Source organism: Dermochelys coriacea, chromosome 14, assembly GCF_009764565.3.
Source record: "Dermochelys coriacea isolate rDerCor1 chromosome 14, rDerCor1.pri.v4, whole genome shotgun sequence".
Lineage (NCBI taxonomy): Eukaryota > Metazoa > Chordata > Testudines > Dermochelyidae > Dermochelys > Dermochelys coriacea.
In genome coordinates, this window is record NC_050081.1 from 9124577 (window position 1) to 9139890 (window position 15314).

Below are 15314 nucleotides of genomic sequence, written 5' to 3' on the forward strand. Positions count from 1 at the left end.
TAAATCGAATGCAGATCGCTCTCCCGTTGACTCCTGTACTCCAACGGATTCAGAAGAGTAGGGGGAGTCGACGGGAGAGCGTCTCCTGTCGACATCACGTAGTGTGGACCCCGCAGTAAGTAGGTCTAAGCTACGTCAATTTGAGTTACACTATTCATGTAACTCAAATTGCGTAGCTTAGATCAAATTTCCCCTGTAGTGTAGACAAGGCCTATGCCTAAGATGTCTCACCCAGTGGCAGAGCCAGGAATAGAACTCCCAGCATCATGCTTCAACCACCAACTAAACCTCAGCTGTCTTAAATACCTTGAGAGCTGAAAGACTAGGTCATCTTCCTTGGGGATTGAACCTGTGTCTTTAGGGTTTAGGAATTTCTAAACTTGATGCTTAAGTGCGTAGCATTTGAGCTATAGCTTCTCTTGATCACTGTCACTTTTATTTTCTCTTCAACGGCTTTTAGAGTAGCTTGACTGTGCAATAGTTCCCTAAAGTGTGTATTTTTAACAGGCAAATCCATTTAATTTGTATATGTGATCTGTCAGAATTATTTATATGTAATATGTTTTTCCTTTTTGTTCTCTTGGCAGTGTTAATTATATGTGATCTGTACTTCTATGTAAATGTAGAAGGAAATTCTGATTGGCCAGAACTCTGTTTCATGCCTTTGAAAATTTGCACCATTACCACTATAGTATCCAATGAATGGATAACTCTGTTTCTGTTTGGGCTAGATCCACAGCTGGTATAAATCAGGGAATTGAAATTAATGGAGATGTATTGGTTTTATACCAGTTGAGAATTGGCCCATTGTGTTAATGGAGATTAACCCCCCATACCATCTCATTCAGTGGATGACCTGGGCACTGTAGGAATGTGGAAGATGCCATCCGTATGGTTTTTATGCAGTGCTCGCATTCCTAGATGTGCTAGGTGTAGAAGGAAGTAGAGATGTACTCTGTCCTTACAACAAAGTGTCTGTTTTGCTAGCATCCCATCTAGACTAGTTGTAGTGGGGAAAAAAAATTGTCTTTCTGCATATGTGCACCTAACAGTTCCTGGAGCCTTGTTGCTTCTTCTGCCTGTTTCTTCTTTCCTCCTTGGTCCTCCTGTCAGTAACTCCACACTAAACACTTCTAAAAACCTATAATTAAACACACTGCATTAAACAGCTGGGACATAGTGTTTGGTCCCCTTGAGCTCAAGATATATGTGCACATGCTTCAGTGCATCTGTCTCCTGACAATTTTTGTTAAGATGGTGATATACAAATTTGAACACATCATGCCAACTTACTGTTGACAGTCATGTAAGCATCTTTAGCCATTTTTAAAAGAATTGTCATGCTTCTAGTGCCATCTGGAAAGGAGGTGCACTTGGATTGGATAGAAGAGCCATTAGTCACTTGTAACCAGCTGGGTGCAGACTCTGATAGGCATTGCCTGGACACATCAGTGTGAATCTCTGTTTAGGACTTTTATTGAAGACCTTGCAAATCAACATGACTTCAGAGAAAATCTATAAATAATTTAGCAAATGAAATTGGTGATAGTCATAGAAATTGTAGCCCTTTTTTGTGTTGTCGTACTGCCCAAAGGCTGCAATCAGAACTGGGGCCCCATCTACTTGACCCTATACAAGAAACCCAGGAAAAAACTGTAAGTTGTTCGGGCAATCAAGATGGAAAAGACCTCTCAAGTTACCTAGGGCCAAATTTTCAAAGATGTTTATGCACCTACTAGGAATTTCAAAAGCATCTGGGCACCTAACTTCAATTGAAATTAAAATAGTTAGGCACTTACACACTGTTTTGAAAATTCCAGTAGGCACCTGAATACCTCTGAAAATCTGGTCTCGTCTATTCCCCAGATAGTTTAGGGAACAATCCTACACTATCACTGAGATTTTGAAGGTCCTAAAGGAGCTAGGCATCCAATTCTATTAGATCCCTTTGAAAATCCCAGCATATGAATAAAAAAAATTTTTTTGGAGGAGTGCTTTTAGCATGCCTTGTTTTACATTTCTCAACTGCTCTGGCTTCCACCACACTCATTTTCCCTGGCATTCAACATTTCTTCATTTTATTACAAAGCTTTTAGTGTCAGATCATGGTTTTTACAGCCTGTAGCTCCTACTGTGGTGTTCCTTCATGGAGCATGCAGAGAGAAAGAAATTTTTAGGAAAACTAGCTAATTTCTGGGTGCATCATTCTGATCATGTATTTTTCTTATTCTACATATGAAGGTATGTTGGAGGACATCGGACAAGTAAGATCATGAGGATTGTGGATAAAATTACCAAGTCAAAATATTTCCAGAAAGCAACGGAGACTGAGTTTATTAAAAAGAAGATTGAAGAGGTCTCCAATACACCACTACTACTCACTGTTGAAGTACAAGAGTGTAAAGGAACACTAGCAGTTAACATTCCACCACCACCTACTGACAGAATATGGTAAGTGTAGTAAAATAAAATAGAAATTGAATTCTTTTAACTGTCAGTTTTCCACTTACAATACTAATTTCCCTTATAAAAGACACTGGGTACTTTTATATCTTTGCAGTTATTTGACCATTCTGTAAAATAAAATAAAATAAAAATCAGTGTGATTCTTTCTTCCCTTGCCCAGTGTCTTTGAAATGTTTTGCTACAAAATGTGCGTGCCATCATGTCAGAAGCTCTAGTATCAATAGAACCGTCCTCTGCAAACTGCAGAGCATTTCATATGCAAAATAGTTCTAAGAACAAGAAAAAAAGTTTAGACACTCAGCTGGAATGTATTTTGGAAGAGATGCAATAGGAATTAATATTTATAAACTAGAGTGGTGACAGGAGCTATCATCAAAATCTGAATTCCATTTACAGTTAATGTGTTCAAGCATTTCCTTCAGGAGATAGTCACGATAAAAAAACCCTCTCCTCTTTGTGTCTGTGCTCTTGAGGTACGGTTTCCGAAGACCTCCCTATCTAGAGCTAAAAGCTCGGCCAAAGCTCGGCGAGAGAGAAGTAACTTTGGTTCATGTGACTGACTGGATAGAAAAGAAACTGGAACAAGAGTTTCAGGTATGTTTCTTTAATAACTTTAAAGACGTTTTTCGTTTAACTAATGAAGGTTGCAGTTCAAAATTGTTCCCTTAATTCTTAGTGCAGACATAATAGAAGTGCAGATTTTCAATTTGCAAAAGCGGTCAGCATCCAGCTGAACTACTAGGTGATGAGCACTGCTGAAAATCTGGCCAACTGATCAACCCAATGGATATACATTTCCAGGATGGTCCAAAGAGTGGGAGTCTCTTGACTATCTATGACACAAACCTTATCAGGCAGACTGGCTAGATCAAAATTGCCACCTTGAATTCTGCTTGAAAAGAACTGCAATGAGGTATATGCTGCGGGGGGGGGGGCAGAACAGGCACTTACCTTTGGCCCTTTATTGAGTTAAATGAAATGTGCAGGGATCTCAGCATTTCTTAATGTCTAATCTGCAATTATGTGGTTTATACTGTGATTGGTTCCCCCCCAGGGTGCCACCTGGAATTGGGGTACCACTGAGCCCTCTGACCCACCAGCCTGGAGTCTCCCTCACACTCCAGCTGTGACAAACTGTAGACCTGCCCCACCAGCATAAACATAGGTAGGGGATACACACCCAGCTGCAGTTACATGCAGGCTCTCTGACTAGCCACTGCACGAACCAACAGTAGGAAGGCTAAAGCCAAGGCATCTCCCAAGGCATGCACCCCCTCTGGAGCATAAACCCAAAATTATACCATCTTGCACTGTACAGCGCAAGCTCATAGTGCTCGCTCCTCTCAAAGTGGAGAGGAATATGCAACAGCCTCTCTGAGCTATGATTCCCATGCATTTCACTCCAAACTCACTGGTTTAGATTAAAACATAAAATAAATTTAACTACAAAAGACAGATTTTAAGTAATTATAAGTGATAGCAAACAGATCAAAGCAGATTACCTAGCAAATAAACAAAAATGTAACCAAAGCTTAACATACTAGATAGAGTGAGATTCTGCTGTTCATATCCAATCTAACTGATGGTACAGGCAGATTTGTAGATTCTTAAGGCACAGGCTGTGTTAGTTTTACAGCTTGGGTTTCTCAGGTTTTCATACCCAGGCTAGAAATCCCTTTAGCCTTGGTCGAGCACTTCCCCCAGTTCAGTTCTTGTTACTCAGGAGTTTCCAGGAATATTTCTGTATGGGGAGTGAAGAATAACAGATGATGTCACTGCCTGCCTTATATAGCTGTAGCATATGGTGGGAACCTTTTGTTTCAAAACTTGGTTTTCAGACTGGTTTGTGGAAAAATACTGACATCCCAAGATGGAGTCCAGAATCATGTGGCCTGCTCAAATGTCCTTGTAAGAGGCATAGCAGCTATTACTTACAGGCTGTCTGGAATGTTCACAGGAAGGTTAAGTTATTCCAGGGTCCATTGTCTTTGTTGATGGGCCATTAGCACTGTCTGGCTTCTTCATTGTTGTACCAGAAAGGCTAGTTGTGGGTGTCATCCAGAGTAAACACAATTGAAATACAGCTACATAGTCAATATTTCTAACTTTAGATACAAAAATGATACATGCATACAAACAGGATATTTGGCAAATCATAACTTTTTCAATGACCCCTCACATGACCCGTTTTGCATAAAATACACAATAGTTATGCTATAATCATATCATAATCACTATGAAGAATATGGGGTATAGTTCACATATTAACCAAACTGTTGTGACTCTTAGGCACTGCAGAGCTTGCATGTACAAATTGCATCAAATTCTGGCCAACCCAGGGAAACCGAAATTGATTTTAAGTATGTTACTTACTTTTGAATGATGCTAATCAGAAACCCCAAAATGTTGAATGACACATTAAACTAAGCTGCGTTTAATTTTGTCTTCATTTCATAGAAAATTTTTGTCATGCCAAACATGGATGATGTTTATATTCCTCTAATGCACTCAGCCATGGATCCCCGCTCATCTACATGCCCTACAAAAGATCCAGTCACAGAGGCTGCTGATCAACCATGAAATGTGAAGATTTGCAGTGTACAGTATTAAGTTTATTTTCATGGTTTTTTAAACTGTGCGGTAGTTTTGTCCTTTAACTTGTGCCACATCTTTTTAAAGAGGACTGCCTATAACCATTTCTTTGCGTTCAACATGCCTGGTTATTGTTCCTGTTTACTGCACTTATACGAAGTTTCATTCCATATATAAGTTGATTTATTTTGTAATGGCTGCTCTCAGGATTTTAACTGAGGTTAAGATGACCTGTTCTGAAGAAAAAAAAATCTAATTGTAATAGATGAAGGAGCTTGATGACACAAATTGTGGTCAATTTGTGTTCATACATCATGCTGCTGCATTGAAGCATGGTTCTTTTGCAGTAAAGGAACTGCATGCCAAATCCTCTGGCAGGAACAAATGTATACAACTGGAAGACTATTTTTCTCTCTCAGGCAGTTGGAGGTGTAGAATGAACTGTTTTATGTTCTTTCACTTCTGCAGTCAATAGCTTGTGTCAAGCAATTGAAATATGAAATGCTTTCAGGAGAAAAGAATGTAAATTGGATGTATAGGTAATATTTTGAATCCATTTATGTGGGGCATACATATTAACTTATTTTTTTCATACCAAGTTAGTGCTTTTTTGGGAAGCAAGTAGCCATAAAACACACACTCACAAATATCAGTGGTGGGAATTGGTGGGGTTATTGTGATTTAAGAAAGCGTTCGGCAAAGCCATGAGACCAAACCATAGCAAGCCTGCCTCATAGTGAGGTACAATCACCATGGTTTGTGATTAATTGTGAATGTTTAAAGATATGAGCACACATGAAAATGTCTAAAACTGCACCTACTGACCAGAAATAGTTACCCTACTTGTCTATGGAGTCTCTAATACAATGAAATAAACTGTGGGATTCTCATAGGAGTTTCTGTTGCTGTGTTTTCCTGTGACACCAGTGTTTACATGCAAAGCATGGGACTAAATTCTGATCTGTGACAGCCATGCATCCCCAGTGACTTCAAATCACCTGATATTGGTGAGGATTTGTAGCTTTAACTGAAGGGAGATTTTGACACCTGTGTTTATTTCTCAGTTTTATATGTGAAATAGGAATTCAAGCATTTGAAGTTGTTCAGGCTGATCACAAACTGGTTAAGACAGATTTAAGAACTGTTTCTGCTAATAAATGGCCAAAACTGAGGAAAAAACTGCCTTTTTATTTCTATCCTGTGTGGAGATTAAAGATTAAATGTGTGCATTAAATAACTATTTGAACACTACATATGATATTTAGTGTTACTTTTTTCTCAGTGTTGCCAACTGTTCATGTATTTGTCAGAATGTTTTAGTTTACAAAGGTGAGTTTTGTAGCTCCCCTTTGAATAGCATAATTTGATTTTTTTTCTTTTGAAAAGTAAATTTTTAAGAACTTTGTATATTGTGTTCACTCCTATTTGTTGTAAATCAGAATTACCTTGTGTAACTTTTGATTTACCAGCTCTAAATGAAGCTATCATGTGAAGATTTTTTTTAAAGGGCACCTTACCTGAAACATCAAATAAAATTAGCATTTAATATATTTAAAAATTGTCTATATTTAAACACCTATTTTTGGTTACTTTTAATTGCAATATTAGCAGGTTATATTTGTTACCTAAACTCCTTTGACCATTCCAGTTTGTGTATACTGTTCTGGTATTGCGCTCATTACTACATCGGCATTATTTGCCTTTCATGAAGTCTGCATGTCTTGTACGCAGGTCTTTTATATGATTTAAATTTCTATGTGCAATAACTGAATTAAACTCAAAGGACTAGATGCACTAATGTGTAAAAATATCCAGATTTGTTACACAATTGTTATATTGCACTTCCTAATCAAACTATGTGGGTAACTACAATTGGCTTGCTTTGTTTTCTGAAATAAAGTTATCCCCTGTCAGACACATTACATAGCTTGTAGTTATTTCTGCACAATTATGTTTGACCAGTAGTTTGAGCTTGTGCAAGATGTTTTCAAAAGCTGTATTTGGGAAGCCACTTTCATGTGGTATCCTACTGTTACTTTCTCCAGAAGTTCATTTTTATTGTATGTTCAATTCAAGGTGTACTATGAGACTAATGCTTTAGGGAAGGGATTTAAAAGATATATTGTTGTGGCTTTGAAAATAAGTTTTAAAATAAGTTTTGAGTTACATACTGCTGTGATAACAGGTTTCAGAGTAACCGGTGGGTTAGTCTGTATCTGCAAAAAGAAAGAGTACTTGAGGCACCTTAGAGACTAACAAATTTATTTGAGCATAAGCTTTCTTGAACTACAGCTCACTTCTATTAGATGCATTCAGTGGAAGAAAAAAATGAATACATCCGATGAAGTGAGCTGTAGCTCACAAAAGCTTATGCTCAAATTTGTTAGTCCCTAAGGTGCCACAAGTACTCCCTTTCTTTACACTGCTGTGATGTAGCTCTCAAAATATTTTGGTCAAACAAAAAAGACCTCTTTTTGAAAGGTTGCCCACCCCTTGTCTAGTGTTTAGCTCAATTCTAGCTGCTGCAAGTCTTCCTCTTACAAGTCAGTATGTCTTACCAGTGGTGGAAGGACAAACTCACTGATCATGAGGCACTCTGCTCTTAAAGGGTAGTGGCCATCTACATACCTTTGAAAGATGCTTTGGAACTGCCAAGGAAAAACCTTAATAGGTATAACACTGGGTCCTACTCAAAGTAGTTTTGGTTCAAATACTGTTTACACAACTTAAATCATTCCTCTGCTAGATCTTCCTTGCAGGAAAACTGTAGTGAAGCCAAACTTGGGAAAAACCCTATAAAGAGATCTAAGCTACTGTGGAATTAGGAGACAACCAAACTGATGCATGGAAAGTGAAAAATTCTTTCCCTATCCACCTCTAGCATTTATTTCAGTATGGTAGCATGTACTGCATCTTATTTCACTGTCCAAAAGCTTTGGTCAGTTGTCCTATTAGCCTTATTTCTCTCAAATTCAGATCCTTCCAGAATTTGAGTGCATTTCACTTTTCACCCAGTGCTTAAAGCTTAATATTTACCATTTTTATTCCCAATGTTTAAGCCCCCTGGGGGCATAGAGGACTGTTCAGGGGGTATATGGCAGGGAGCACCACCCAGTTCCACTTGGAGCCTTGCTCTGCCCTTCTTCCCCCTCCACCCTTAAGCCAGCTCAGTATTCAGCACTATTTCCTTCCCTTCAAGCTCCACTCCAGAGCCAACTGTGTAGTAAGCAAGTGGGCACCACAGGTGTAGATTGGACTACATTGGTGCAAGCTGTTCTATCCACTCAACTATAATGCAAAATTGTATTATACACCACCACACTTCAAATGTGCTATACCGGATGCTACCTTCCCCCCCCTTTAAAACCTAGGCACTTGAAATTGCTGTTTTAGAGTCCTTCATCCAGGCACTTGCTAGCCTCCTGGTTTCAAAGCAGCTGGAAGAAGTGTTAATTTCTGTAAGCAAGACCAGTTCTGAGGGTATTGGCCACTTTAGAACAAGCTGCATTGTAGAAGTAACAACTTCCTAATCTGTCAGAGGAAGAGTTAATTCTATGAAGGGTTATGCCCATTCTGCAGTGCTGTGAGGTCCTATGGACAGGCTATCAAAAGACAAGTCATGCAGCTGAGTAGAGAACTTTGAGACAGGTATTTGTCCTTCCAGTGCCACCAGTCCAGGGCCTCGAGGTAGAAGAAATTTCATTCAGCAAGGGGGGGGAAGCTTGAATTTAATGATAGTCTTCAACTAAGATTTAAGCAGCCCCATAACAAGAGTGTTACTTGCTCTTAAAAGAGCCACTCAGATTTTAACTAAGCAGCACCAGTTATGAACAAGCTTTTCCTGTTGCACTGTTGCTTAGCCAGCAAAGCCATCAGTTGGCCACTTCACCAGTTCAAAGACAGTGCTGGAGAGCACAAGAAAGAAACAGACCCTATTTTTCTGCTCTTTTATTAACCATTCTCCCCCCCCACACACACACAGACCCAATCAGCTGGCAATGGGCCGACAGGTCTCCAGGGTCTGCAGCAGGTCTCCAGGCCGAGGCCCCACGCCGGCTCCTGTCACGCCTGCAAGGAACAGGAGCCCTGTTAGGATCGCAGCCCAGGGGGAGGCAGGACGCCATGGCCCGCCTGGGCCAGAGGGACCCGGCGCCGGGGGCTCAGACTCGGCTTCACTTCATCCGCGTCAGAAGTCTAACACGTGTACGGAGGATCATCACCGCAGCCGGCGCCGGCGGGACGGACACCCCCCCACCCCCACGGCGGCCGCCTCCCGCCGCGGGCAGGACCCCCCTCCCCCCCCCCGCCAAAGCAACATCCCCTCGGGCCACCGCCCTCCGTGCCCCTCCCCCCGCCACTGCCGGAGCGGCCGCCGAGGGCGGGACCCTCCCCCCCACCCCGCTTCCCTCCCCCCAACCGCCAGAGCAAACGGCCCGCCCCAAGCCGTGGGTCTCCCCCCACCGAACACCCCCCCCCCTTCTCCGAGCCAACGGGACACCTCACCGCCCCCGCCGCTAGTCCTCATCGTCTCCACGGAACACCGACCCGGCCCCATCCGCCCCTCCCCCCCCGTCTCCTCAAGCGGATTTGGGCCCTGCCTCCGCCACTCACCTCTACCGCGCCGCGCCGCCCCCATAGGCAGAGAGAAAGGCGGAGGAGTGCCGCTCACCAACATTTATAGTTCGGGCGCCTCAACAGGCACCGCCCCTTCACATCAGCAACCAATAACATGTAAGTCACAGGACACACGGCCCTGTGACGTCAGCGGCTGGTTCTCGCGCAGTCGGGGCTAGGGGAAGGTGGGGGAATAATGAGGGGGCGGGGCTGTATTGGGCCAGTTAGGCCCGAACTGGTTGGCGCGGGTCTTGGTTGGTCTGAGGCCGACCGCATCGAGCTGGTGTGAACCGGAGCACCGTGGGCTAACGGCTCTGTTTCGAACTGGGCCGGGGGAGGGCCTTAGATCGGAAGCATGATCTTGGGTTGAACGTAGCTGAGCTTGGCTGTGCCATGCTGGGCCAAGCCTGGCTGAGTCAGACCAGGTCGCCTCAAGCCCACCTGGGACCAATGGGCGTCAGAGCTTGCTTAGATTAACCAGCTCCAAACCCAATGACCATTGCTCTCTTGATTTCCCCCTCCACTCCCAACAGAGGCATTTATCCTGCCTGCCTCGTGTTAAAAAAATGCCAGTTCTGAGATTCTGGGAAATAAGCTTTTTAATGGGCGTGGATTTCAGGATTACGACAGCTAAATGAGGAGATGCATAAATCCCAAATATTGAACTGTCTTCCCTTCACCTTATTTCCTGTGAACTCTCCCTATGTCTGCGGTCAGTTGCCATTATATGTTTCCTGTCTTATATTGAAATCCAGCCATTCTCTGTGCAGAATTTTCACGTTCAGGCTTTTATGTGGATGCTAAGGTATGTGACCTCATTGTTTACTGTATGTGTTTAAAGCACCATGCACACCTAAATAAGTAGGAAAAACAGGTCGTTTTTCACCTATTCATGCTAATCTCCATCAGCAGTTGTACATGTTAAGAACATACATTTTAATACATTACTTGTGCTCTAAAACATTTGTAATGTCTAGGATGTGTTTTGCCCACTAGGGGGACCAGTCACTAACTATCTACAATGGAAACTGGTAAAGTAGATAAAGAGAAGATGGAGATGTACCTCCACTCCAGAATTTGATGTCATCCTAATTTCTCTTTTGTGGGAGTTGATCATTTCTAAATGTATTTTAACTGTGCCCAGAGAAAAGAGTTTTCTTTTTATTAAACATAAAGTACTTTCTAAGCATGCTGTTTTTCATAGCTATTGTACAATGTTGATTCCAGTTTATCTGCTTATTTTTTGCAAGCGTTTCCATATTTTTATTTTTCCATATTCCATATTTTTGAAGATTGTTTTCTCATATGTGAAATTCAAACTTTTGCTGAGCCATTCTAAAAGGTAAATTGTTTTAATATGTAATATATGTGCATGTGAACTACATAGCTGACATCTCTGCATGTATCATTTCAATCTAAAGTGAAATTAAATTTCAGAATATGAATGATAAGAATTATAGACAATGAACTAATGATGCAAAGATATGAAACAATATATAACAAGTTTAAACATGGAAGGCAATAATATCTGACATTTTTATATCCCTTTTCATCCCAAAGGCTCTGACAGCTCTTTAGAACCATCTACATAGAAACCCACTGAAATGCTGCCATCTCTGGGGTGGAGGGAAGTTGCCAAAAAGCATACGTCCCATGGAACAATGGTGGAGTGCGGCAGAAAACTTTGAATACAGGCAGCAGAGCAAATCCCTTTTCTTAAAGAATTACCTCACCCTTCTTGTCTCACGGGATCTTTGAGGCAGTTTTCAAAGAAATAGTATTCCAAGGTCATTTTAAAAATACGCTTTTTTTTTTTTTTACATCTAGGCTTGTCCACGTTAAGTGGTCATATGTGCAGTTACTGTATGTACAAATGGAAATGTAGATGTCTAAATACTCATTTGAACAGGCAGTTGTAATGGCACACACTAATGAAAATGTGCTGCTGGTACTAAAAATGTGGCCATGCAAAGTATATACATACTTTTTAAATTCTTATGCATAAGAGCCCAAATCCAAAACCATAAATTGCCTTGAATAAGCTATTGATCTGTTTTCAGAGTAGCAGCCGTGTTAGTCTGTATTCGCAAAAAGAAAAGAAGTACTTGTGGCACCTTAGAGACTAACACATTTATTTGAGCATAAGCTTTCGTGAGTTACAGCTCACTTCATCGGATGCATTCCGTGGAAAATACAGTGGGGATTGCAAACTGGATAGAATTAATTTAGGCTTGAATAGAGACTGGGAGTGGATGAGTCATTACACAAAGTAAAACTATCTCCCCCTGTGTATCCCCCCATCCCTCACTGTTCCTCAGAAGTTCTTGTCAACTGCTGGAAATGGCCCACCTTGATTATCACTACAAAAGGTCTTCCCCCCCCCTCCCCCCCGCTGGTAATAGCTCACCTTAAGTGATCACTCTGGGTACAGTGTGTATGGTAACGCCCATTGTTTCATGTTCTCTATGTGTATAAGTCTTTCCACTGAATGCATCCGATGAAGTGAGCTGTAGCTCACGAAAGCTTATGCTCAAATAAATGCGTTAGTCTCGAAGGTGCCACAAGTCCTCCTTTTCTTTTTGCGATTGATCAGTGTCAGAGTGTTGAAGCTCGGGTGTGATTTTTGGTTCGAGCACCTATAAAGTATGTAAACTTGCAGTTTAGACCAGTACACCCCACCACCCAAATACTGAAAGAGAGTTTTAACAAGGGAACTGTCAGAACTGATATACTCTAGGGCGAAAAGGAGCACTTGTGGCACCTTAGAGACTAACACATTTATTAGACCATAAGCTTTCGTGAGCTACAGCTCAGAAAGCTTATGCTCTAATAAATGTGTTAGTCGCTAAGGTGCCCCAAGTCCTCCTTTTCTTTTGGCGAATACAGACTAACACGGCTGCTCCTCTGAAACTCTAGGGCAGTGCTTCGCAAGCTCTCTGATGTGGGGGACCGGCAGGTTTTCCCCCCAATGTGCGCACAGACCGGCAGCCGATGGCTCGTGGACCGGCACCGGTCCGTGGACCACCACTGTGAGCAGCACTGCTCTAGATAATATAACGTGAGGGGTACATATTTCCAGCTCAATGCACTTTGCGCTAGCTTCGCAGCTCCCACTACGCAGAGCCGCATTCATGGGAGCTGCCAGGCTGATGGGGAAGTGAGTACAGAACTGTGGCTGTCCCTCTGCATGGGGTTCAGGGGGAATCGCCCGTGTACGCCCGGGCGCAATAAAACAGCGTCCCCGTCTGCAGCTGGGGGGGGACTGCCCTGTGTCCGCCCTGGCTCAGCCCACGGGCCTGGCTCCCTGCCAGTCTGCTCCACCTCCTTTGCCGGGGCTGACGTCGGTGGCCTTCCCCGGCCCGGCTCCGCCCCGGGGGGGCCGGACACGCTGCATCACGGCGCAGCCAGGGAGCCGCTGAGCCGGCCGGGCGCCGCTGAGCCCCCGGTGCAGAACCATGGAGCGGGGCGGCCGCCCCCCGCACCGGGCCCTGCTCCGCCGCTGCCTCCTCAGCCTGGGCGCGTTGCTGCTGCTGCTGGGGCCCAGAGTAAGTGAGCGGCGGCCCCGGGCTCGGGCTCAGCCTCAGCCTCCCCCAGGGCCCGGGGATGGCGGCACGGGGAGGGGGGGGGCCCGTGTACGCCAGTCAGCCGGGCTGTGAGCGGGGACACGGGGGGAGTTGCCCCCCCCGCCCCCGGGGCTGAGAGGGGGGAGTTGCTCCCCGACATCCCTCGCCCCCCCCGGGGGGCTGGGAGGGGGGCAGAGGGCGTGGGGACTTGCCCCCGGCACCCCACCCTCAGGGCTGAGATGGGCGAGTTACCCCATGTATCCCCCTGCCCTGGGAGAGGGAGCCCTTCTCCCCAGGTTTGAGAGCCCTGTCCAAACGGGCACCCAGCTGCCGGGGGCTCTGTCAAGAGTTTGACTGAGGAGCTGTCTCCTCCCCAACGCTGGGATAGTTGCTCAGGCTGTGCCTCTGGCTGTGTAGGAGATCGTTATAAAAGAGTGGGGGGACCTGGGCATCAGGGCTGGGCACCCCTTGCGGGGCGGGGGGCGTGAGAGAGAGAGAATTGCTTCAGGCCTATGAAGGCACTGAAAGTAGGGGTGCTCCCCTGGGCTCAGTGTGTGGGGCAGAGATATGGGGAAGTGCCCTCAGCCTGAGGTACAGTGTGAACAGAGAGAGGAGGGAATTGCTCCCCCCAATTCCACAAGGATACTGTGCGAAGGGAGCTGCACAGAGAGGAGCTGCTCCCTTAGCTGTGGGTGTATGTGGGGATATGTAAGAGGGAAGCTGCCATCTGGGTGTGTTTGGCTAGGGCTTGCCAAGAGGTTACTGTAACTTATGTAGGTCACATCTGAAAGTCAGGCAGCCGCCTGCGTCTGTATAATAATAATAATTAATAATGGCAATAATTTTTATACATCTTTGTAAAGCTATTTATTTGCCCATTTAAATGTCATTGTGTGATCTCCGTTTTCTCCACTTGAATGCCCAATGACTATGTATACGCATGCATATGGATGACGTTCTTCTCTATTTCACTTCTGTCCTAAACACGCAGCTGTGTACCCACTTGCTATCTGCCATGGTTACCTATAATACCCTATCTATATATTTCCTGCGTAGATGGGTGTACATATACTAATTTTCAAACCAAAAATAGAATGAACTTGGCAGCAAGCAGCTGGTTAGAGAAGCATGAACAAAACTGGTGATGGACAAAATAATGTAGACAAATAAAGCAACTAGGTAGACATGATAAAACATCACAGCTCAGTCCTTTCACTTTTTTGTTGTATGCTGTCTCCTGTCCTTCATCTGTAGATTTCTGTTTAGATTGTAACCTCTTCAGATTAGAGGCCTTGTCTTCTTATGTTCTGTGAAACACCTAAACGCTCATCCAATGAAGTGAGCTGTAACTCACGAAAGCTTATATTCAAATAAATTTGTTAGTCTCTAAGGTGCCACAAGTCCTCCTTTTCTTTTTGCAGATACAGACTAACACGGCTGCTACTCTGAAACCTAAACACTCTTGATGGTGGAGATAAAAATGATTAAGTGTCTCCTACACAACTCAACCAGTCCACTGCATTCCCAATTTGCAGCTCCTCTGTTACTTTACTTCCATGCTCTCTTGACCAAAAATTGCCAGTTATGCTAACTGTGCACTTGGTGACTTTGTGATGTGAACAAATATCTAGAGGGGACTCTTATTCAGAATTTGAAACTTGATCTTTAGGAGTGAAAAGCAAGTGCACCATGCACTGTCACAAACCCTCTTGAAAAATAATCAGGTTGTGCGTGGATTTGCTCCTGCGGTATCATTGGGCATCAAGAGGCTATGGGAAAGAATGCAGCCATGGACTCACCAAGGTAGATAGTGTGTTTAACAAGTGAAATCTTTTTGCAGATAAATTTAATATGGCAATTAGCTTTTGCTACAGAGACAGATGGTTTTTAAATTATTTGCTTTTAAAAAAATGTGTGTTTAGATCGAATATCTATTCTTTAAAAAATCCCATTCCTGAAAAAGACCCTCTATTTTGTGACCTCCATGGATCCAGGGATAGTGAAAAGGGCCAACTGGCATGTAGTTCTTGGGATCTGAGCTATACCTGAATCTAGGAGAGGGGAGTTTTACGGTTATGC

The 15314-nt window shown here is 43.5% G+C and overlaps 2 protein-coding genes, 1 long non-coding RNA gene and 2 other non-coding genes across 7 annotated transcripts in view; 3 read left to right on the plus strand and 2 right to left on the minus strand.

Annotated features, from left to right (window-relative positions):
• Nucleotides 1-7094, plus strand: part of TEX2 (testis expressed 2) — a 116826-nt gene extending 109732 nt beyond the window's left edge. Inside the window, exons 9-12 of one of the 2 annotated variants that reach the window (XR_006275510.1) lie at nucleotides 2242-2451; nucleotides 2940-3060; nucleotides 3143-3379; nucleotides 4924-5060. Coding sequence is in view for 1 of the 2 variants with exons in the window: in XM_038371519.2 (XP_038227447.1) it covers nucleotides 2242-2451; nucleotides 2940-3060; nucleotides 4924-5046 (454 nt within the window). In the remaining variant the exon portion in view is untranslated. Of the gene's footprint in view, nucleotides 1-2241; nucleotides 2452-2939; nucleotides 3061-3142; nucleotides 3380-4923 lie in introns of both variants that reach the window. The other variant, XM_038371519.2, reaches the window with a different exon arrangement.
• Nucleotides 7095-8829: 1735 nt separating this feature from the next.
• Nucleotides 8830-8966, minus strand: LOC119843421. The gene has a single exon (XR_005288947.1). It is a non-coding gene; the product is annotated as a small nucleolar RNA SNORA50 (small nucleolar RNA).
• Nucleotides 8967-9216: 250 nt separating this feature from the next.
• On the minus strand, nucleotides 9217-9281 carry LOC119843420. Its single transcript, XR_005288946.1, has one exon. It is a non-coding gene; the product is annotated as a small nucleolar RNA SNORD104 (small nucleolar RNA).
• A 609-nt stretch (nucleotides 9282-9890) lies between these two features.
• LOC122456589 lies at nucleotides 9891-11721 on the plus strand. The gene is made up of 2 exons (XR_006275539.1): nucleotides 9891-10384; nucleotides 11233-11721. It is a non-coding gene; the product is annotated as an uncharacterized LOC122456589 (long non-coding RNA).
• Nucleotides 11722-13023: 1302 nt separating this feature from the next.
• Nucleotides 13024-15314, plus strand: part of ERN1 (endoplasmic reticulum to nucleus signaling 1) — a 60905-nt gene continuing 58614 nt past the window's right edge. Inside the window, exon 1 of one of the 2 annotated variants that reach the window (XM_038371003.2) lies at nucleotides 13024-13217. In XM_038371003.2, coding sequence (XP_038226931.1) covers nucleotides 13128-13217 — 90 coding nt within the window. In that variant the 5' untranslated portion in view covers nucleotides 13024-13127. The remainder of the gene's footprint in view (nucleotides 13218-15314) is intronic. The other variant, XM_043496489.1, reaches the window with a different exon arrangement.